This window comes from Pezoporus flaviventris, unplaced genomic scaffold (genome assembly GCF_033815535.1).
Source record: "Pezoporus flaviventris isolate CSIRO_AGI_PZ_B2104156 unplaced genomic scaffold, CSIRO_AGI_Pfla_v1 ptg000718l, whole genome shotgun sequence".
Taxonomy (NCBI): Eukaryota; Metazoa; Chordata; class Aves; order Psittaciformes; family Psittacidae; genus Pezoporus; species Pezoporus flaviventris.
The window spans coordinates 11919-36359 of record NW_026893263.1 but is presented as its reverse complement, the minus strand read 5'-3'; the positions used below and the strand labels follow the sequence as shown (position 1 = coordinate 36359).

Here is a 24441-nt window from a genome sequence, read left to right as displayed (position 1 = left end):
TGGCCTTTTGGACCCATAAGTGCCCCTTGGGGACCCATAAATGGCCCTTTGGGACCCATAAGTGACTCTTTGGGACCTATAAGTGACTCTTTAGGACCCATAAGTGACCCTCTGGGACCCATAAGTGACTCTTTGGACCCATAAGTGCCCCTTTGGGACCCATAAGCCCCACTTTTGGACCCATAAGTGCCCCTTCTAGACCCATAAGTGCCCTTTGGGACCCATAGGTGACTCTTTAGGACCCATAAGTGACCCTCTGGGACCCATAAGTGACTCTTTGGACCCATAAGTGCCCCTTTGGGACCCATAAGCCCCACTTTTGGACCCATAAGTGCCCTTTGGGACCCATAGGTGACTCTTTAGGACCCATAAGTGACTCTTTGGACCCATAAGTGCCCCTTTGGGACCCATAAGCCCCACTTTTGGACCCATAAGTGCCCCTTCTAGACCCATAAGTGCCCTTTGGGACCCATAGGTGACTCTCTAGGACCCATAAGTGACCCTCTGGGACCCATAAGTGACTCTTTGGACCCATAAGTGCCCCTTTGGGACCGATAAGCCCCACTTTTGGACCCATAAGTGCCCTTTGGGACCCATAAGTGACTCTTTAGGACCCATAAGTGACCCTCTGGGACCCATAAGTGACTCTTTGGACCCATAAGTGCCCCTTTGGGACCCATAAGCCCCACTTTTGGACCCATAAGTGCCCCTTCTAGACCCATAAGTGCCCTTTGGGACCCATAGGTGACTCTTTAGGACCCATAAGTGACCCTCTGGGACCCATAAGTGACTCTTTGGACCCATAAGTGCCCCTTTGGGACCCATAAGCCCCACTTTTGGACCCATAAGTGCCCTTTGGGACCCATAGGTGACTCTTTAGGACCCATAAGTGACTCTTTGGACCCATAAGTGCCCCTTTGGGACCCATAAGCCCCACTTTTGGACCCATAAGTGCCCCTTCTAGACCCATAAGTGCCCTTTGGGACCCATAGGTGACTCTCTAGGACCCATAAGTGACCCTCTGGGACCCATAAGTGACTCTTTGGACCCATAAGTGCCCCTTTGGGACCCATAAGCCCCACTTTTGGACCCATAAGTGCCCCTTCTAGACCCATAAGTGCCCTTTGGGACCCATAAGTGACTCTTTAGGACCCATAAGTGACCCTCTGGGACCCATAAGTGACTCTTTGGACCCATAAGTGCCCCTTTGGGACCCATAAGCCCCACTTTTGGATCCATAAGTGCCCCTTCTAGACCCATAAGTGCCCTTTGGGACCCATAGGTGACTCTCTAGGACCCATAAGTGACCCTCTGGGACCCATAAGTGACTCTTTGGACCCATAAGTGCCCCTTTGGGACCCATAAGCCCCACTTTTGGACCCATAAGTGCCCCTTCTAGACCCATAGGCACCACTTTTGGACCCATAAGTGCCTCTTTTTAGACCCATAAGCACCACTTTTGGACCCCTAAGTGCCCCTTTTAGACCCATAAGTGCCCCTTTGGGACCCGTAAGTGCCCCTTTTAGCCCCATAAGTGCTCCTCCAGCCCCATAAGTGCCCTTTTTAGACCCATAAGTGCCCCTTTGGGACCTGTAAGTGACTCTTTGGACCCATAAGTGCCTTTCTTAGACCCATAAGTGCCCATTTTGGACCCATAAGCTCCCCTTTGGGAACCATAAGTGCCCCTTTGGACCCATAACTGCCCCTTTGGACACATAAGTGCCTTTTTCAGACCCATAAGTGCTCCTTTGGGAACCATAAGTGCCCTTTTAGACCCATAAGTGACCCTTTGGACCCATAAGCATCCATTTGGGACCCATAAGTGCCCCTCCAGCCCCATAAATACCCATTATGGACCCATAAGTGCCCCTTTCAGACCCATAAGTTCCTCATTGGGACCCATAAGTGGCCCTCCAGCCGCATAAGTACCCATTATGGACCCATAAGTTCCCCTTTGGGACCCATAAGTGCCCCTCCAGCCCCATAAGTACCCCTTTGGACCTATAAGTGCCCCTTTTAGACCCATAAGTACCCCTTTCAGACCCATAAGTACCCCTCTAGCCCCATAAGTGCCCCTCTAGCCCCATAAGTGCCCCTTTGGGACCCATAAGTGCCCATTATGGACCCATAAGTGCCCCTTTTAGACCCATAAGTACCCCTTTCAGACCCATAAGTGCCCCTCTAGCCTGTAAGTGCCCATTATGGACCCATAAGTGCCCCTTTGGGACCCATAAGTGCCCCTCTAGCCCCATAAGTACCCCTTTCAGACCCATAAGTACCCCTCTAGCCCCATAAGTGCCCCTTTGGGACCCATAAGTGCCCCTCTAGCCCCATAAGTACCCCTATCAGACCCATAAGTGCCCCTTTGGGACCCACAAGTGCCCCTTTCACCCCCATAACCGCCCCATAGAACCCCATTGACGCCTCCATTGACGCCTCCATCGCCGCCCTCACGCATGCGCCGCAGCCCACTGAGGGCGGAAGTGCGTCATCACGCACGCAGCGCGCCCTCACTGAGGGCAAGAGCGGCTCCGCGCATGCGCAGTCGCCTCCCCCCCCCGCCCGCCATTTACCTCAGCGCTTAAAGGGACCGGACGCGGCTCTTTAATGGGCAAAAGAGAGGTAAAATGGGGCCAAAAAGGGGGATTTTGGGGTATAAATGGGTTTAAGGGGGGGATTTTGGGGTATAAATGGGTTTAAGGGGGGGATTTGTGGTCTTAAAGGGGTTTAAGGGGGGGATTTGTGGTCTTAAAGGGGTTTAAGGGGGGGATTTGGGGTCTTAAAGGGGTTTAAGGGGGGGGATTTGTGGTCTTAAAGGGGTCTAAGGGGGGGATTTGGGGTCTTAAAGGGGTTTAAGGGGGGGATTTGGGGGTTTAAAGGGGTCTAAGGGGGGGATTTGGGTTCTTAAAGGGGTCAATGGGGGGGATTTGGGGACTTAAAGGGGTCTAAGGGGGGGATTTGGGGTCTTAAAGGGGTCTGAGGGGGGATTTGGGGTCTTAAAGGGGTCTAAGGGGGGCATTTGGGGCATTAAAGGGGTCTAAGGGGGGGATTTGGGGTCTTAAAGGGGTCTAAGGGGGGGATTTGGGGGTTTAAAGGCGTCTAAGGGGGGATTTGGGCTCTTAAAGGGGTCTAAGGGGGGGATTTGGGGTCTTAAAGGGGTCTAAGAGGGGGATTTGGGGGTTTAAAGGGGTCTAAGGGGGGGATTTGGGGTCTTAAAGGGGTCTAAGGGGGGGATTTGGGGTCTTAAAGGGGTCTAAAGGGGGGATTTGGGGTCTTAAAGGGGTCTAAGGGGGGGATTTGGGGTCTTAAAGGGGTCTAAGGGGGGGATTTGGGGGTTTAAAGGGGTCTAAGGGGGGGATTTGGGGTCTTAAAGGGGTCTAAGGGGGGGATTTGGGGTCTTAAAGGGGTCTAAGGGGGGGATTTGGGGGTTTAAAGGGGTCTAAGGGGGGGATTTGGGGTCTTAAAGGGGTCTATGGGGGGGATTTGGGGTCTTAAAGGGGTCTAAGGGGGGGATTTGGGGGTTTAAAGGGGTCTAAGGGGGGGATTTGGGCTCTTAAAGGGGTCTATGGGGGGGATTTGGGGTCTTAAAGGGGTCTAAGGGGGGGATTTGGGGGTTTAAAGGGGTCTAAGGGGGGGATTTGGGGGTTTAAAGGGGTCTATGGGGGGGATTTGGGGTCTTAAAGGGGTCTATGGGGGGGATTTATGGGATTAAAGGGGTCTAGGGAGTGTTTAAAGGGGTCTAAGAGGGATTGTATGGGGACACTTGGTGTTAATGGGGGTCAATGGAGATCAATGGGGTCAATGGGGATCAGTGGGTGTCACTGGGGCTCAATGGGGCTCAATGGGGGTCAGTGGGGCTCAATGGGGCTCTATGGATGTCGATGGGTGTCAGTGGTGCTCAATGGGTGTCAATGGGGATCAGTGGGGTTCAGTGGGGCTCAATGGGTATCAGTGGGGTCAATGGGGTTCAATGGGGTCAATGGATGTCATTGGGGATCAATGGGTGTCAATGGGGCTCAATGGGGCTCTATGGATGTCAGTGGGGGGTCAATGGGTGTCAGTGGGGATCAGTCAATGGCAATGAGGGTCAATGGGGATCAATGGAGGTCAGTGGGGTTCAATGGGTGTCAGTGGGGGTCAATGGGTGTCAATGGGGATCAGTGGGGCTCAATGGGTGTCAATGGGGAAATGGGTGTCAATGGGTGTCAATGGGGATCAATGGGGGTCAATGGGGATCAATGGGTGCTCAATGGAGGTCAATGGGGCTCAATGGGTGTCAATGGGGCTCAATGGAGGTCAATGGGGATCAATGGGGCTAAATGGGGGTCAATGGGGATCAATGGGTGCTCAATGGGGCTCAATGGGGATCAATGGGTGTCAATGGGGGTCAATGGGGATCAATGGAGGTCACTGGGGTTCAATGGGTGTCAATGGGGCTTAATGGATGTCAATGGGGATCAATGGGGCTCATTGGGTGTCAATGGGGATCAATGGAGGTCAATGGGTATCAATGGGGCTTAATGGATGTCAATGGGGATCAGTGGGGCTCAATGGGTGTCAATGGGGATCAATGGGTGTCAATGGGGATCAATGGAGGTCAATAGGTGTCAGTGGGGCTCAATGGGTCTCAATGGGGGTCAATGGGTGCTCAATGGAGGTCAATGGGGATCAATGGAGGTCAGTTGGGCTCAATGGGTCTCAATGGGAGTCAATGGGGCTCAATGGGTGCTCAATGGAGGTCAATGGGGATCAATGGAGGTCAATGGGGGTCAATGGGTGTCAATGGGGCTCAATGGGGGGGGCTTCACTGTGGGGCCGTGGGTCCCCCCCCGACGCTGCCCCCTGACAGGGTCCGGCTCCGCCCCCTTTCCCCCTCCCCGGACGTGGAGCTCGAGACCGAGGCCGTACGGGAGCGCGAGAGCCGCGTCATAGCCGAGGCCGCCACTGCAAGGGGGCGTGGCCAGGCCTTAGGACACGCCCCCCCTGTCCCCTATGGGCCAATGGGGATGGAGGGAGCCTGCCCCAAGCCACACCCCCCTCCGGAACCCATTGTGGTCAATGGGAGCCAGCCTTTCTCTTCTAAGCCACGCCCCCCCCCCCATTGGCCACGCCCCCCATAGCGCCATCACCCAATGGGGTCAATGGGAGCCAAGCCACGCCCCACCCTCATTGGCCACGCCTCCCATAGCGCCATCACCCAATGGGGTTAATGGGAGCCAAGCCACGCCCCCCCCATAGCGGCAACACCCAATGGGGTCAATGGGAGCCAAGCCACGCCCCACCCTCATTGGCCACGCCTCCCATAGCGCCAACACCCAATAGGGTTAATGGGAGCCAAGCCACGCCCCCCATAGCGGCAACACCCAATGGGGTCAATGGGAGCCAAGCCACGCCCCACCCTCATTGGCCACGCCTCCCATAGCGCCATCACCCAATGGGGTTAATGGGAGCCAAGCTACGCCCCCTAACCCATTGGCCACGCCCCCCATAGCGCCAACACCCAATGGGGTTAATGGGAGCCAAGCCACGCCCCCCCATAGCACCAACACCCAATGGGAGCCAGAGCAAGCCACGCCCACAGCTCCTAACCAATGCCCTTATACGGTAAGACACTCCCTCAATTGGCCACGCCCCCATAGCACGAGCAGCCAATAGGGTTGATGAAAACCAAGCCACGCCCCCTTCCCATTGGCCATGCCCCCATAACACCGACACCCAATGGGAGCCAGCCCTCCGCCCCTAAGCCACACCCCCTTTCCATAGGCCACGCCCCCCCCGTAGCAACACCCAATAGGGTTGATGGGAACCAAGCCACGCCCCCATAGCGCCAGCACCCAATGGGGTTAATGGGAGCCAAGCCACGCCCCCGTTCCCATAGGCCACGCCCCCATAGCACCAGCATCCAATGGGAGCCAGATGAAGCCACGCCCACAGTTCTTATTCCGTGCCCTTATATGGTAAGACACGCCCCCTCCGCATAGGCCACGCCCCCGTAGCGTCACCATCCAATGGGGTTAATGGGAGCCAGCCCAGGCCACGACCCCAGCGCCTAACCCATGCCCTTATATGCGTAAACCACGCCCCTTTCCCATAGGCCATGCCCCCATAGCACCAGCACCCAATGGGGTTAAGGGGCCCCAGCCCAGGCCACGCCCCCGGCGCCTAACCCATGCCCTTATATGGTAAGCCACGCCCCCTTAGCACAAACACACGGGAGTCAATGGTGTTAATAAGCAGCCATTGGAAACCAAACCACGCCCCCTTGTTAAGCCACGCCCCCCCTCTTCCACCACCAGCCAATGGGGTTAAAGGAGCCGGCCCCTCCCTAAGCCACGCCCACCCCTCCCTAAGCCACGCCCCCCTCGTCCAACCCATCGGGGTTAATGGGAAGCCCATTAAAGGGCTATGGGGTGGGGGGTAATTAATAAGGGGTGGGGTTAATTAGGGAGGTGTGGGGCTCATTAATATTCATGGTGGGTCATTAATATTCATGAGGGGCGGGGACTCACTGTAGCCCATTCCCTGCACGAAGTACTTGAAGGCTTCGGTCAGCCTGGCTGGCTATTGGTGGAGAGGGGAGGGGGCGTGGCCGTGACGTAGCCACGCCCCCTCTGTTGGCTCCCATTCATTCCTATTGGCCTCCATTGATCCCCATTGCTCCCCATTGATCCCCATTGACCCCATTGATCCCCATTCAGCCCCATTGATTCCCATTGACCCCATCGATCCCCATTGATTCCCATTGATCCCCACTGACCCCATTCAACCCCATAGATCCCATTGATCCCCATTGACCCCATTGATCCCTTTGACCCCCATTCAGCCCCATTGACCCCATTGATCCTCATTAACCCCATTGATCCCTTTGACCCCCATTCAGCCCCATTGACCCCATTGCTCCCCATTGACCCCATTGAGCCCCATTGACCCCATTCAACCCAATTGATCCCCATTCATCCCCATTGACCCCACTGCTCCCCATTGATCCCATTCACCCCCATTGATCCCCATTCAACCCCATTGACTCCATTCAACCCCATAGATCCCATTGATCCCCATTGACCCCCATTGAACCCCGTTCAGCCCCATTGATTCCCATTCATCCCCATTGACCTCTATTCACCCCCATTGACCCCCATTCAGCCCCATTGACCCCATTGCTCCCCATTGACCCCCATTCACCCCCAATGACCCCATTCATCCCCATTGACCCCTGTGCACCCCATTGATCCCCCTTCACCCCCATTGATCCCCATTCAACCAAATTGACTCCATTCAACCCCATAGATCCCATTGATCCCCATTGAACCCCGTTCAGCCCCATTGATTCCTATTCATCCCCATTGACCCCTATTCATCCCCATTGACCCCCATTCATCCCCATTGACCCCATTCAACCCCATAGATCCCATTGATCCCCATTGACCCCATTGATCCCTTTGACCCCCATTCAGCCCCATTGACCTCATTGCTCCCCATTGACCCCATTGAGCCCCATTGACCCCATTCAACCCAACTGATCCCCATTCAACCCCATTGACTCCATTCAACCCCATAGATCCCATTGATCCCCATTGACCCCCATTGAACCCCGTTCAGCCCCATTGATTCCCATTCATCCCCATTGACCCCATTGATCCCCATTGACCCCTATTCACCCCCATTGACCCCCATTAATCCCCATTGAGCACATTCAACCCCATAGATCCCATTGTTCCCCATTGACCCCATTGATCCCTTTGACCCCCATTCATCCCCATTGACCCCTGTGCTCCCCATTGATCCCCCTTCACCCCCATTGATCCCCATTCAACCCCATTGACTCCATTCAACCCCATAGATCCCATTGGTCCCCATTGATCCCTTTGACCCCCATTCAGCCCCATTGACCCCATTGCTCCCCATTGACCCCCATTCACCCCCAATGACCCCATTCATCCCCATTGACCCCTGTGCACCCCATTGATCCCCCTTCACCCCCATTGATCCCCATTCAACCAAATTGACTCCATTCAACCCCATAGATCCCATTGATCCCCATTGAACCCCGTTCAGCCCCATTGATTCCCATTCATCCCCATTGACCCCTATTCACCCCCATTGACCCTCATTCATCCCCATTGACCCCATTCAACCCCATAGGTCCCATTGATCCCCATTGACCCCATTGATCCCTTTGACCCCCATTCAGCCCCATTTACCCCATTGCTCCCCATTGACCCCATTGACCCCATTCAACCCAATTGATCCCCATTCATCCCCATTGATCCCCATTCAACCCCATTGACTCCATTCAACCCCGTAGATCCCATTGATCCCCATTGACCCCATTGATCCCTTTGACCCCCATTCAGTCCCATTGACCCCATTGCTCCCCATTGACCCCATTGAGCCCCATTGACCCCATTCAACCCAATTGATCCCCATTGATCCCCATTGACCCCACTGCTCCCCATTGATTCCCATTCATCCCCATTGACCCCATTGATCCCCACTGACCCCTATTCACCCCCATTGACCCCCATTCAACCCCATAGATCCCATTGATCCCCATTGACCCCATTGATCCCTTTGACCCCCATTCATCCCCATTGCTCCCCATTGACCCCATTGATCCCATTGACCCCCATTGCTCCCCATTGCCCCCCATTGTCCCCATTGAGCCCCATTGATCCCCACTGACCCCATTCACCCCCCTTGACCCCAATGCCCCCACGTGACCTCTGACCCCACGTGACCTCCCCCCCCCCCCCATTTACCTGCGTGATCTGGGGCTGGCCCCCTCCGTCCGCCATCTGTAAAAAGGGGTCAAAGGTCACATGGGGGGGGGGCGTGGCCAGGCAAGGTCACGTGGTCCGGGGGTCAAAGGTCACCTTGAGGAAGGAGGTCTGGGTTGGGTCCAGCTTGGCATTGCACTCCACCTGCAGGGGGGGCCAGTAGCGGTCACATGACTCCCATTCATCCCCATTGAGCCCCATTCATCCCCATTGAGCCCCATTGAGCCCCATTGAACCCCATTGAGCCCCATTGAACCCCATTGTTCCCTATTGACCCCATTGAGCCCCATTGAGCCCCATTCACCCCCATTCACCCCCATTGATCCCCATTGACCCCATTGATCCCCTTTGACCCCATTGATCCCCGTTGACCCCATTGATCCCCATTCATCTCCATTGACACCCATTGATCCCCATTGACACCCATTGACCCCACTGATCCCCATAGATCCCATTAAACCCCATTCATCCCCATTGACCCCATTGATCCCCATTGATCCCCATTCACCCCCATTGATCCCCATTGATCCCCATTGATCCCCATTCACCCCCATTGATCCCCATTGACCCCATTCATCCCCATTGACCCCCATTGACCCCATTGACCCCCACAGATCCCATTGAACCCCATTCATCCCCATTGACCCCCATTGATCCCATTGATCCCCATTGATCCCCATTGATCCCCATTCACCCCCATTGACCCCATTGATCCCCATTGATCCCCATTGACCCCATTCATCCCCATTGACCCCATTTACCCCCATTGACCTCATTGAGCCCCATTGATCCCTATTGACCCCCATTGACCCCATTCATCCCCATTCGATCCCCATTGACCCCATTCAATCCCATAGATCCCATTGATCCCATTGATCCCCATTGACCCCATTGATCCCCATTGATCCCATTCAACCCCATTGATCCCCATTGATCCCCGTTGTTCCCCATTGATGATAGGTGGGTGTGGGTCACGTGACTCACCACCGCGTCCACGTGGGGGGCATCATCCCCGACGACCAATAGGACAGGGCACCTGAGGAAGGGGGGCGTGGCCTGAGGTCACGTGATGCTGGAGAGGGGGGTGTGGCCACGTGGTTGTGGTGGGGGGTGTGGTCACGTGGTGATGACGTCACTCACCGCAGGCTCCCGGCCCCGCTGCGCTGCAGCCCCAGGTCCCCGCGGCTGTCACGTGACCAGGGAGGGGGCGGGGCTCAGGTGAGGCCACGCCCCCCCCCCCACCTCCTCCCCGAGCCCTATGGCGCCCCCTGACGCCCATTAGAGCTCCATAGGGACCCCATAGAGACCCCATAGAGACCCCATAGCGCCCCATAGGGACCCCATAGAGACCCATAGGGACCCATAGTGACCCACAGGGACCCCTTAGAGACCCATAGGGACCCATAGAGACCCACAGGGACCCCATAGAGACCCATAGGGACCCATAGAGACCCATAGGGACCCCATAGAGACCCATAGGGACCCATAGAGACACATAGGGACCCCATAGAGACCCATAGGGACCCATAGAGACACATAGGGACCCATAGAGACCCACAGGGACCCCATAGAGACCCATAGGAACCCATAGAGACCCACAGGGACCCCATAGAGACCCATAGGAACCCCATACAGACCCATAGGAACCCATAGAGCCCATTAGGGATGCCATAGAGACCCATAGGGACCCCATAGAGACCCCATAGCGCCCCATAGGGACGCCATAGAGACCCACAGGGACCCCATAGAGACCCCATAGCACCCCATAGGGACCCACAGAGACCCCATAGAGCGCCCATAGAGACCCATAGGGACCCATAGAGACCCATAGAGACCCCATAGAGCCCCACAGAGACCCATAGAGACCCCATAGAGCCCCATAGAGACCCCATAGAGACCCCATAGAGCCCCATAGAGACCCCATAGAGCCCCATAGAGACCCATAGAGACCCCATAGAGCCCCATAGAGACCCATAGAGACCCCATAGAGACCCATAGGGACCCATAGAGCCCCCATAGAGACCCATAGAGCCCCATAGAGACCCATAGGGACCCATAGAGACCCCATATTGCCCCATAGCCGATACCTGCTGTACATGGCCCATAAGTGGGCGCTGTTGGTGCCGGCCTCAAGGCGCTGCCGGAGGTGCTGCACATAGGGGGGGGCGGCCGCCAGCTCTGCCTGCCCCATAGAGACCCATAGAGACCCATAGGGACCCCATAGAGACCCATAGAGACCCATAGAGACCCATAGAGACACATAGAGACCCATAGAGAACCACAGAGAACCCATAGAGACCCCACAGAGACCCATAGGGACCCCATAGAGACACATAGGGACCCATAGAGACCCCATAGAGACCCATAGGGACCCATAGAGACCCATACGGACCCCATAGAGACCCATAGGGACCCATACGGACCCCATAGAGACCCATAGGGACCCATAGGGACCCATAGAGACCCATAGGGACCCCATAGAGACCCATAGGGACCCATAGAGACCCATAGAGACCCCATAGAGACCCATAGGGACCCATAGGGACCCCATAGGGACCCCACAGAAACCCATAGGGACCCATACAGACCACATAGAGACCAACAGGGACCCCCCCAGGGACCCATAAGTGCCCCATAGAGTCCCATAGGTGCCCCATAGAGCCCCATAGCGCCCCATAGAGGGGCCCACCTGGGTGAAGAGGTGGCCCAGGATCATCTCAGTGGTGGACGTCGTCAGACCCGAGAGCTGCGGACCCATAAGTGCCCCATAAGTGACCCATAGGAACCCCATAGAGACCCCATAGAGACCCCATAGAGAGCCATAGAGAGCCATAGAGACCCATAGAGACCCATAGAGACCCATAGAGACCCCATAGAGACCCATGGAGACCTCATAGAGACCCCATTGAGACCCATAGAGACCCATAGAGACCCCATAGAGACCCATGGAGACCTCATAGAGACCCCATAGAGACCCCATAGAGACCCATAGAGAACCCATAGAGACCCCATAGAGACCCATAGAGACCCATAGAGAACCCATAGAGACCCATAGAGACCCATAGATAACCCATAGAGACCCATAGAGAACCCATAGAGACCCCATAGAGACCCATAGAGACCCATAGAGACCCCATGAGACCCCATAGAGACCCCATAGAGACCCCATAGAGACCCCATAGAGACCCATAGAGACCCCATAGAGAGACCCATAAAGACCCATAGAGACCCATTGAGACCCATAGAGACCCATAGAGAACCCATAGAGACCCCATAGAGACCCCATAGAGACCCCATAGAGACCCATAGAGAGCCCACAGAAACCCCATAGAGACCTCATAGAGACCCTATAGAGACCCATAGGGACCCATAGAGACCCATAGAGACCCATAGGGACCCCATAGCTGCCCCATAGCTGCCCCACAGGTCCTACCTTGTGTGCTGCCCAGTCCATCCAGCCCTTGGCCTTGGGGTCGATGTTGACCAGCACCAGCCCCTCCACTAAGTCTGGGTGCAGCAGCTGTGGGGCAGCCCCATAGAGACCCATAGAGACCCATAACCCTGCCCCATAGTGCCCCATAACCAGCCCCAATAGCGCCCTATAGCGCCGCATAACTCAGTCCCATAACCCAGCCCCATTGCACCCCATAACCCAGCCCCATAGCGCCCCATAACCCAGCCCCATACCGCCCCATAGCACCCAAAAACCCAGCCCCATAGCGCCCCATAGCACCCCATAACCCAGCCCCATAGTGCCCCATAGTACCCCATAACCCAGCCCCATAGCACCCCATAGCACCCCATAACCCAGCCCCATAGCACCCCATAACCATCCCCATAGCGCCCCATAGCCCAGCCCCATAGTGCCTCGTAGCACCCCATAACCATCCCCATAGCACCCCATAGCCCAGCCCCATATTGCCCCATAACTAGCCCCATAGTACCCCATAACCCAGCCCCGTAGCGCCCCATAGCACCCCATAACCCAGCCCCATAGCGCCCCGTAGCACCCCATAACCCAGCCCCATAGTACCCTGTAGCCCAGTCCCATAGTGCCCCATAGCACCCCAAAACCCAGCCCCATAGCGCCCCATAACCAACCCCATAGCGTCCAATAGCACCCGTAACCCAGTCCCATAGCGCCCCATAGCACCCCATAACCCAGCCCCATAGCACCCCAAAACCCAGCCCCATAGCGCCCCATAACCAAGCCCCATAGCACCCCATAGTAGCCCGTAACCCAACCCCATAGCAGCCCATAACCAGCCCCATAGCACCCCATAACCAACCCCATAGTGCGCAATAGCACCCCGTAACCCAGCCCCATAGTACCCCATAACCCAGTCCTATAGCACCCCATAAGCCAGCCCCATAGCGCCCCATAACCAACCCCATAGCACCCAATAGCACCCCAAAACCCAGCCCAATAGCACCCCATAACCCAGCCCCATAGCACCCCGTAACCCAGTCCCATAGCACCCCATAGCACCCCATAAGCCAGCCCCATAGAGCCCCATAAGCAACCCCATAGCACCCAATAGCACCCTATAACCCAGCCCCATAGTGCCCCAAAACCCAGTCCCATAGCACCCCATAGCACCCCATAAGCCAGCCCCATAGAGCCCCATAAGCAACCCCATAGCACCCAATAGCACCCTATAACCCAGCCCCATAGTGCCCCAAAACCCAGTCCCATAGCACCCCATAAGCCAGCCCCATAACCAACACCATAGCGCCCCATAGCATCCCATAACCCAGCCCCATAGTGCCCCATAGCACCCCATAACCCATCCCCATAGCACCCCATAACCATCCCCATAGCACCCCATAACCCTGCCCCATAGCACCCCATAACCCAGCCCCATAGCACCCCAGAACCATCCCCATAGCGCCCCATAACAATCCCCATAGCACCCCATAACCCATCCCCATAGCACCCCATAACCCATCCCCATAGCACCCCATAACCCATCCCCATAGCACCCCATAACCCAGCCCCATAGTGCCCCATAACCATCCCCATAGCACCCCATAACCATCCCCATAGCACCCCATAACCCAGCCCCATAGCACCCCATAGCCATCCCCATAGCACCCCATAACCCATCCCCATAGCACCCCATAACCCATCCCCATAGCACCCCATAACCATCCCCATAGCACCCCATAACCCAGCCCCATAGCACCCCATAACCCATCCCCATAGCACCCCATAACCCATCGCCATAGAACCCTATAACCCATCCCCATAGCACCCCATAACCCATCCCCATAGCACCCCATAACCATCCCCATAGCACCCCATAACCCAGCCCCATAGCACCCCATAACCCAGCCCCATAGCACCCCATAACCCATCGCCATAGAACCCTATAACCCATCCCCATAGAACCTTATAACCCATCCCCATAGCACCCCATAACCCATCCCCATAGCACCCCATAACCATCCCCATAGCACCCCATAACCCAGCCCCATAGCACCCCATAACCCATCCCCATAGCACCCCATAACCCATCGCCATAGAACCCTATAACCCATCCCCATAGAACCTTATAACCCATCCCCATAGCACCCCATAACCCATCCCCATAGCACCCCATAACCATCCCCATAGCACCCCATAACCCAGCCCCATAGCACCCCATAACCCAGCCCCATAGCACCCCATAGCCATCCCCATAGCACCCCATAACCCATCGCCATAGAACCCTATAACCCATCCCCATAGAACCTTATAACCCATCCCCATAGCACCCCATAACCCAGCCCCATAGCACCCCATAACCATCCCCATAGCACCCCATAACCCATCCCCATAGCACCCCATAACAATCCCCATAGCACCCCATAACCCAGCCCCATAGCACCCCATAACCCAGCCCCATAGCGCCCCACACCTCACCCCAAACTTGGCCAAGATGAAGGCTCCGGCTCCAACCCCGATGCCGACGATGCTGTTGATGCTGATTGGACGAGAACGGTCACGTGGGGGGCCTGGTGTCCCCCCCCCCCATCACCCGCTATGGGGCAGAGCCCCCTCGCTATGGGGCAGGGACTCACTGGAGGGGCTGGAGGATGCCCGGCAGCATCGAGGCCAATTGCTCCATGGATGGGTACTGGTACCTGCGGCAATGGGGGGCAATGGGGGCTATGGGGCACAATGGGGCAATGGGGGGCAATGGGGCAATGGGGGCTATGGGGCACAATGGGGCAATGGGGGGCAATGGGGCAATGGGGGGCAATGGGGGCTATGGGGCACAATGGGGCAATGGGGGGCAATGGGGCAATGGGGGGCAATGGGGGCTATGGGGCACAATGGGTAATGGGGGGCAATGGGGCAATGGGGGCTATGGGGCACAATGGGGCAATGGGGGGCAATGGGGCAATGGGGGCTATGGGGCACAATGGGGTAATGGGGGGCAATGGGGTAATGGGGGCTATGGGGCACAATGGGGTAATGGGGGGCAATGGGGGCTATGGGGCACAATGGGGTAATGGGGGGCAATGGGGGCTATGGGGCACAATGGGGTAATGGGGGGCAATGGGGGCTATGGGGCGCAATGGGGTAATGGGGGCAATGGGACAATGGGGGCAATGGGGCACAATGGGGCAATGGGGGCTATGGGGCACAATGGGGTAATGGGGGGCAATGGGGGCTATGGGGCACAATGGCGTAATGGGGGCAATGGGGGCTATGGAGCACAATGGGGTAATGGGGGGCAGTGGGGGCTATGGGGCACAATGGGGCAATGGGGGCTATGGGGCACAATGGGGTAATGGGGGGCAATGGGGGCTATGGGGCACAATGGGGCAATGGGGGCTATGGGGCACAATGGGTCAGTGGGGGTCTATGTGTCCCCTATGGGTCAATGGGGACTAATGGGGTCAATGGGTCCCAATGGGGGGAAGTGGGTCCTGTGGGTCAATGGGGTCCTCTATGGGTCAGTGGGTGTCAATGTGGTCTCAATGGGGGGCAATGGCGTCCATGGGTCCCAGTGGGGTCTATGGGCATCAATGGGGTCAATGAGGCCCCATAGGGATCAATGGGGTGCCAATAGGGATCAATGAGGCCCCATAGGGATCAATGGGGGTCAATGGGCTCCCATAGGGATCAATGGGGTCCCAATAGGGGTCAATGGGCTCCCATAGGGATCAATGGGGTCCCAATAGGGGTCAATGGGGTCCCATAGGGATCAATGGGGGTTAATGGCTCCTATAGGGATCAATGGGGCTCAAATGGGTGTCAATGGGGCTCAATGGGGTCATTGGTTGTCAGTGGGGCTCAATGGGTGTCAATGGGGCTTAATGGGGGTCAATGGGGTCAATGGGGCTCAGTGGGTGTCAATGGGTGTCAATGGGGATCAATGGAGTCGCATAGGAATCAATGGGGCTCAATGGGGTCAATGGGGCTCAATAGGGTCAATGGGGCTCAATGGGGGTCAATGGGGCTCAATGGGGGTCAGTGGAGCTCAATGGGTGTCAATAGGGCTCAATGGGTCTCAATGGAGCTCAATGGGTGTCAGTGGGGCTTAATGGGGGTCAGTGGGGGTCAGTGGGGCTCAATGGGGTCAATGGGGCTCAGTGGGGCTCAATGGGTGTCAATAGAGTCAATGGGTGTCAATGGGGCTCAATGGACTCGCATAGGAATCAGTGGGGCTCAATGGGGTCAATGGGGCTCAATGGGTGTCAATAGGGCTCAATGGAGCTCAATGGGGCTCAATGGTGTCAATAGGGTCAATGGGTGTCAATAGGGCTCAATGGGTGTCAATAGGGCTCAATAGGGCTCAATGGGGCTCAATGGGGCTCAATGGGGCTCCATGGGTCGCCGTGGGGCACGCACCCGGGGGGGTAGGGCGCCGCCCCCGCCTCCATTCCCGGCGGCTCCAGGTGCAGCACCAGGAAGCTCCGGAGCAGGTCCCGCATCTCCTCGTGCGCGAAGAGCGGCCCGAAGCACGAGGAGCCTGGGGGAAGGGGGCGGATGTGGGGCGCTATGGGGCGCTAGGGGGCCAATGGGGGGCAATGGGGGGCAATGGGAGTCAATTGGAGTCAATGGGGATCAATGGGGGTCAATGGGAGTCAATGGGGTCAATGGGGGGCAATGGGAGTCAATGGGGCTCAATGGGAGTCAATGGGAGTCAATGGGGTCAATGGGAGTCAATGGGAGTCAATGGGGGGCAATGGGAGTCAATGGGGGTCAATGGGAGTCAATGGGGGGCAATGGGGGGCAATGGGGGGCAATGGAGTCAATGGGGGGCAATGGGAGTCAATGGGAGGCAATGGGGGGCAATGGGAGTCAATGGGGGTCAATAGGAGTCAATGGGAGTCAATGGGAGTCAATGAGGGTCAATGGGAGTCAATGGGAGTCAGTGGGGGGCAGTGGGAGTCAATGGGAGTCAATGGGGGGCAATGGGAGTCAATGGGGGTCAATGGGGTCAATGAGTGTCAGTGGGGGTCAATGGGGTCAGTGGGGCACAGTGGGGGTCAATGGGGTCAGTGGGTTACAATGGGTCTCAATAGGTGTCAATGGGACACAATGGGGGCTATGGGGCATAGTGTGTCATGATAGAGTCAGTGGGGCCTATGGGGCACAATGGGGGTCGGTGGGGGCCAAGAGGTCAATGGGATCTATGGGTCCTTATGGGGTCTCTATAGGTCGCTATGGGTCTCTATGGGGTCTCTATGGTGTCTCTATGGGTCCCTATGGGGTCTCTATGGTGTCTCTGTGGGACCCTATGCATCTCTATGTGTCTCTATGTGTCTCTATGGGTCCCTATGGGTCTCTATGGGGTCCATATGGGGTCTCTATGGGATCCCTACAGGGTCTCTGTGGGTCCCTATGGGGTCTCTATGGGTCTCTATGGGGTCTCTATGGGTCTCTATGGGGACCATACGGGGTCTCTATGGATCTCTATGGGTCCCTATGGATCTCTATGGGTCCATATGGGGTTTCTATGGGTCTCTATAGGTCCCTAGGGGGTCTCTATGGGAACTCTATGGGTCTCTATGGGGTCTCTATGGATCTCTATGGGGTCCCTGCAGGGTCTCTATGTGTCCCTGTGGGGTCCCTATGGGGTCTCTATGGGTCCCTACGGGTCTCTATGGGATCTCTGTGGGAACTCTATGGGTCCCTATGGATCTCTATGGGTCTCTATGGATTTCTATGGGTCCCTATGGGGTCTCTATGGGACTCTATGGATTTCTATGGGTCCCTATGGGGTCTCTATGGGTCTCTATGGATTTCTATGGGTCCCTATAGGGTCTCTATGGGTCTCTATGGGTCTCTATGGATTTCTATGGGTCCCTATAGGGTCTCTATGGGTCTCTATGGATTTCTATGGGTCCCTATGGGGTCTCTATGGGTCTCTATGGATTTCTATGGGTCCCTATAGGGTCTCTATGGGTCTCTATGGGTCTCTATGGATTTCTATGGGTCCCTATGGGGTCTCTATGGGTCTCTATGGGTCTCTATGGGTCCCGCACTCACTCGTGTGCCCCACATCGGGGAAGGTGAGGATCGCCGGGCGCCCGGGCCGGGGGGTCCCCACCATAGACACGGACACGGGCCCATAGGGGGTCTCCAACAGCGCCCCCTGCTGGTGGGGAGGAATTAAAGGGGGGGATGAAATGGGGCAGGAACGGCCCCAAAACCGCCCCAAATGGCCCCAAAAATCACCCAGAACGGTAAAAAACACCCAAAAAAGGCAAAAAATCGAGCCAAAATCCCTGAAAATCACCCCAAAATCACCCAGAATGGTAAAAAACACCCAAAAAGGGCAAAAAATCGACCCCAAATCCCTGAAAATCACCCCAAAATCATCCAGAATGGTAAAAAACACCCAAAAAGGGCAAAAAATCGACCCGAAATCACTGAAAATCGCCCCAAAATCACCCAGAATGGTAAAAAACACCCAAAAAGGGCAAAAAAATCGACCCAAAATCCCTGAAAATCGCCCCAAAATCACCCAGAATGGTAAAAAACACCCAAAAAAGGCAAAAAATCGACCCGAAATCCATGAAAATCGCCCCAAAATCACCCAGAATGGGAAAAAACACACAAAAAGGGCAAAAAATCGACCCAAAATCCCTGAAAATCGACCCAAAATCACCCAGAATGGTAAAAAACACACAAAAATGGCAAAAAATCGACCCAAAATCCATGAAAATCACCCCAAAATCACCCAGAATGGTAAAAAACACCCAAAAAGGGCAAAAAATCGACCCGAAATCACTGAAAATCGCCCCAAAATCACCCAGAATGGTAAAAAACCCCCAAAAAGGGAAAAAAATCGACCCGAAATCACTGAAAATCGCCCCAAAATCCCCCAGAATGGTAAAAAACACCCAAAAATCGCAAAAAATCGACCCAAAATCCCTGAAAATCGACCCAAAATCACCCAGAATGGTAAAAAACCCTCAAAAAAGGCAAAAAATCGACCCAAAATCCCTGAAAATCGCCCCAAAATCATCCAGAATGGTAAAAAACACCCAAAAAAGGCAAAAAATCGACCCAAAATCCCTGAAAATCGCCCCAAAATCACCCAGAATGGTAAAAAACACCCAAAAATCGCAAAAAATCGACCCAAAATCCCTGAAAATCACCCCAAAATCACCCAGAATGGTAAAAAACACCCAAAAAGGGCAAAAAATCGACCCAAAATCCATGAAAATCGCCCCAAAATCACCCAGAATGGTAAAAAACACCCAAAAAGGGCAAAAAATCGACCCAAAATCCCTGAAAATCGCCCCAAAATCCCCCAGAACGGTAAAAAACACCCAAAAAAGGCAAAAAATCGAGCCAAAATCCCTGAAAATCACCCCAAAATCACCCAGAATGGTAAAAAACACCCAAAAAGGGCAAAAAATCGACCCAAAATCCCTGAAAATCACCCCAAAATCACCCAGAATGGTAAAAAACACCCAAAAAGGGCAAAAAATCGACCCGAAATTCCTGAAAATCGCCCCAAAATCACCCAGAATGGTAAAAAACACCCAAAAAGGGCAAAAAATCGACCCAAAATCCCTGAAAATCACCCCAAAATCACCCAGAATGGTAAAAAACACCCAAAAAGGGCAAAAAATCGACCCAAAATCCCTGAAAATCACCCCAAAATCACCCAGAATGGTAAAAAACACCCAAAAAGGGCAAAAAAATCGACCCAAAATCCCTGAAAATCGCCCCAAAATCACCCAGAATGGTAAAAAACACCCAAAAAGGGAAAAAATCGACCCAAAACACCCAAAATCACAGCAAATCGCCCCAAAAATGCAATAAATCACCGCAAAACCGAAGAGAAATGTATCAAAAGGGCAAAAACCACCCCAAAAATGGCGAAAAACACCCAAAATCCGTTAAAATCAACTCAGAATCACTCAAAACACCAAAAAAAATCCCAAAACAACTTAAAATTCACTCAAAACGTCGAAAAACACCAAAAAATTGTAAAAAACACCCCAAATCCCTGAAAATCGCCACAAAATCACTGAAAACGCCAAAAAACACCCAAAATAACTGAAAATTCAAGCCAAAATTACTCAAAATGCAAAAAATACCACAAAAAATGGTGAAAAACAACCAAAATTCCTGAAAATCACCCCAAAAATCACTTAAAACGCCCAAAAATACCCCAAAATGGCGAAAAACACCCTAAATCCCTAAAAATCACCCCAAACTTACCCAAAATGCCAAAAACCCCACAAAAATGGTAAAAAAACACTGAAAATCACCCCAAAATCACCCCAAACGCTAAAAATCACACAAAAAATGGTAAAAAACACCCCAAAACACCCTAAAAACGCCCAAAACACCCCCAAAACGCCCCCAAAACGCCTTTGGTTGCCCTCAAAACGCTTCCCAACGCCTCAAACCCCGCCCCTTTCCCCCATAAGCCCCTCCCCTTCCGCCGGAAACGCCCCTTTTCTGCCTTGAAATCGCCTTTTTTCGCCCCAAAACGCCCCTGAAACGCCTTTTCTACCCCAAAAACGCTGCTTTTGACCCCTAAAACCCCATTTTTCACCCCAAAACCCCCGTTTCGCCCCCAAAACGCCCATTTCCACCTTAAAACGCCGTTTTCCTCCCTTAAAACACCCATTTCCCCCCCGAAAACGCCCATTTCCACCTTAAAACGCTGATTTTAACCCAAAACGGCCGATTTCCACCTTAAAACGATGTTTTCACCCCTAAAACGATGTTTTCACCCCCAAAACGCCGTTTTCACCCCCAAAACGCTCATTTCCACCTTAAAACACCGTTTTCCTCCCTTAAAACGCCCATTTCCCCCCCAAAAAACGCTCATTTCCACCTTAAAACGCTGTTTTCACCCCCAAAACGCCCATTTCCACCTTAAAACACCCATTTCCCCCCCAAAAACGCTCATTTCCACCTTAAAACGCCGTTTTCCTCCCTTAAAACGCCCATTTCCCCCCCAAAAACGCTCATTTCCACCTTAAAACGATGTTTCCCCCCCCAAAACGCCCATTTCCCCAAAAAAAACGCTCATTTCCACCTTAAAATGCTGTTTTTGCCCCAAAAACGCCCATTTCCACCTTAAAACGCCCATTTCCCCCCCAAAAACGCCCATTTCCACCTTAAAACCCCCATTTCCCCCCAAAAAACGCTCATTTCCACCTTAAAACGATGTTTTCACCCCCAAACCGCTCATTTCCACCTTAAAACGCTGGTTTTAACCCAAAAACGCCCATTTCCACCTTAAAACCCCGTTTTCCTCCCTTAAAACGCCCATTTCCCCCCCCAAAAACGCTCATTTCCACCTTAAAACGCTGTTTTTGCCCCAAAAACGCCCATTTCCACCTTAAAACGCCATTTTCCTCCCTTAAAACACCCATTTCCCCCCAAAAAACGCTCATTTCCACCTTAAAACGATGTTTTCCCCAAAAACGCTGCTTCCACCCATAAAAAGCCATTTTCACCCCCAAAATAGTCGTTTTCACCCCCAAACCCCTCCATTTTGACCCCAAAAACGCCGTTTCCCTCCCCAAAACCACCATTTCCCCCAAAAAACGTTATTTTCACCCCAAAAACGCCGTTTCCGCCCCCAAAAACGTCATTTCCGCCCCCAAAACCACCATTTCCCCCCCAAAAAACGCCGTTTTCACCCCAAAACCACCATTTCCGCCCCGAAAAACGTCATTTCCGCCCCAAAAACCACCATTTCCCCCCCCAAAAACGCCGTTTTCATCCCAAAACCGCCGTTTTCCTCCCAAAAACGTCATTTCCGCCCCAAAAACCACCATTTCCCCCCCCAAAACGCCGTTTTCACCCCAAAACCGCCGTTTTCCTCCCAAAAACGTCATTTCCGCCCCAAAAACCACCATTTCCGCCCCCAAAAACGCCGTTTTCACCCCAAAACTGCCGTTTTCCTCCCAAAAACGTCATTTCCGCCCCCAAAACCACCATTTCCCCCCCCAAAAACGCCGTTTTCACCCCAAAACCGCCGTTTCCGCCCCAAAAACCACCATTTCCCCCCCAAAAACGCCCTTTTCACCCCAAAACCACCGTTTTCCTCCCAAAAACGTCATTTCCGCCCCAAAAACCACCATTTCCCCCCCCAAAAACGCCGTTTTCACCCCAAAACCGCCGTTTTCCTCCCAAAAACGTCATTTCCGCCCCAAAAACCACCATTTCCCCCCCCAAAAACGCCGTTTTCACCCCAAAACTGCCGTTTCCGCCCCAAAAAACACCATTTCCCCCCCCAAAAACGCCGTTTTCACCCCAAAACCACCGTTTTCCTCCCAAAAACGTCATTTCCGCCCCAAAAACCACCATTTCCGCCCCAAAAACGCCGTTTCCCCCCAAAACCACCGTTTCCGCCCCGAAAAACGTCATTTCCGCCCCCAAAACCACCATTTCCCCCCCCAAAAACGCCGTTTTCACCCCAAAACCACCATTTCCGCCCCGAAAAACGTCATTTCCGCCCCAAAAACCACCATTTCCCCCCCAAAAAACGCCGTTTTCATCCCAAAACCGCCGTTTTCCTCCCAAAAACGTCATTTCCGCCCCAAAAACCACCATTTCCCCCCCAAAACGCCGTTTTCACCCCAAAACTGCCGTTTCCGCCCCCAAAAACGTCATTTCCGCCCCACAAACGCCGTTTCCCCTCCCAAAACCACCATTTTCACCCCAAAACCACCATTTCCCCCCCTAAAAACCGCCTTTTTCACCCCAAAACCACCGTTTGCCCCCAAAAACGTCATTTCCGCCCCCAAACCACCTCCTTTTCACCCCAAAACGCCGTTTCCCCCCCTAAAAACGCCTTTTTCACCCCAAAAACGCCGTTTCCCCCCTCAAAACCCACCATTTTTTCCCCCCAAACGTCATTTCCTGTCCCAAACCCACCATTTTTTCCCCCAAAACGTCATTTCCTGTCCCAATCCCACCATTTTTCCCCCCTAAGACGTCATTTCCGGCCCCCAAAACCCCTCTTTTTCACCCCAAAACCCCCCCCCTTTACCTTGCCCTCCATGGGGGGGGGGCGCGGCCTCATTGAGCTCCATCATTGAGCGCTATGGGGCGGGGGGGGGGGGTTATTATGGGATGGAGGGGGGGGGATGCCCCCCCCCCCATATGACCCCACGTGACCCGGTGGGGGGGTGACCCCCATGGCCGGTACCTGCCACCTTCAGGTGCCTTTGGCCCTCTGAGGCCCCGCCCCCTCCGTAGGCCCCGCCCCCTGGGCCCGCAAAGGCTCATGGGAGGGGCTATAAATACCCCCTCCCTTTGCCATATATGGTAAAGGGAAAAGGGGGGGGGTGGGGGTGGAACGGACCAATCAGGGGTGGCGGTTTAGGTAAGGCTTTAATCAATGGGGGGGGGGGGGGGAATGGCGTGGGAACGGCGAGGGGATCACGTGGGAATGACGTCAGAATGACGTGGGAGGGACGTGGGAATGACGTCAGAATGACATGGGAAGGACGTGGGAATGATGTGGGAAGAACATGGGAATGTCATGGGAAGAACATGGGATTCTCATGGGAATAACATGGGAATGACATGGGAAGAACATGGGAATGTCATAGGAAAAACATGGGAAGGACATGGGAAGAACATGGGAAGGACGTGGGAATGTCATGGGAATGTCGTGGGATTCTCATGGGAATGACACGGGAATAACATGGGAAGAACATGGGAATGTCATAGGAATGTCATGGGAATGACATGGGAAGGACATGGGAAGGACATGGGAAGGACATGGGAAGGACATGGGATTCTCATAGGGAATTACATGGGAATGACATGGGAATGACATGGACATGGGAATAACATGGGAAGAACATGGAAATGGCATGGGAAGAACATGGGAATGTCGTGGGATTCTCATGGGAATAACATGGGAATGCCATGGGAGTAACATGGAAAGAACATGGGAAAGACATGGGAATAACATGGGAGTAACATGGGAAGAACATGGGAATGGCACGGGAAGAATGTGGGAATGTCATAGGAATAACATGGGAATGGCATGGGAATGACGTGGGAAGAACATGGGAATGACACGGGAATAACATGGGAACAACATGGGAATGGCACGGGAAGAATGTGGGAATGTCATAGGAATGACATGGGAAGGACATGGGAAGGACATGGGATTCTCATGGGAATAACATGGGAATGACATGGGAATGTCGTGGGATTCTCATGGGAATG

General features: G+C 54.2%; 1 protein-coding gene across 1 annotated transcript; it reads right to left on the bottom strand.

Annotated features, from left to right (window-relative positions):
• Positions 1 to 4804: 4804 nt before the first annotated feature.
• Positions 4805 to 22623, bottom strand: LOC133264226 (protein NDRG2-like). The gene is made up of 14 exons (XM_061444166.1): positions 22600 to 22623; positions 18265 to 18373; positions 16621 to 16741; positions 14841 to 14903; positions 14683 to 14743; positions 12211 to 12297; positions 11467 to 11523; positions 10865 to 10959; positions 9918 to 9962; positions 9762 to 9813; positions 8874 to 8921; positions 8760 to 8795; positions 6510 to 6561; positions 4805 to 4944 (listed from the first exon to the last, which is right to left on the bottom strand). The coding sequence occupies exons 1-14, from the start codon at positions 22621 to 22623 to the stop codon at positions 4805 to 4807; spliced, it is 990 nt and encodes a 329-aa protein (XP_061300150.1).
• Between the last annotated feature and the right edge of the window lie 1818 nt (positions 22624 to 24441).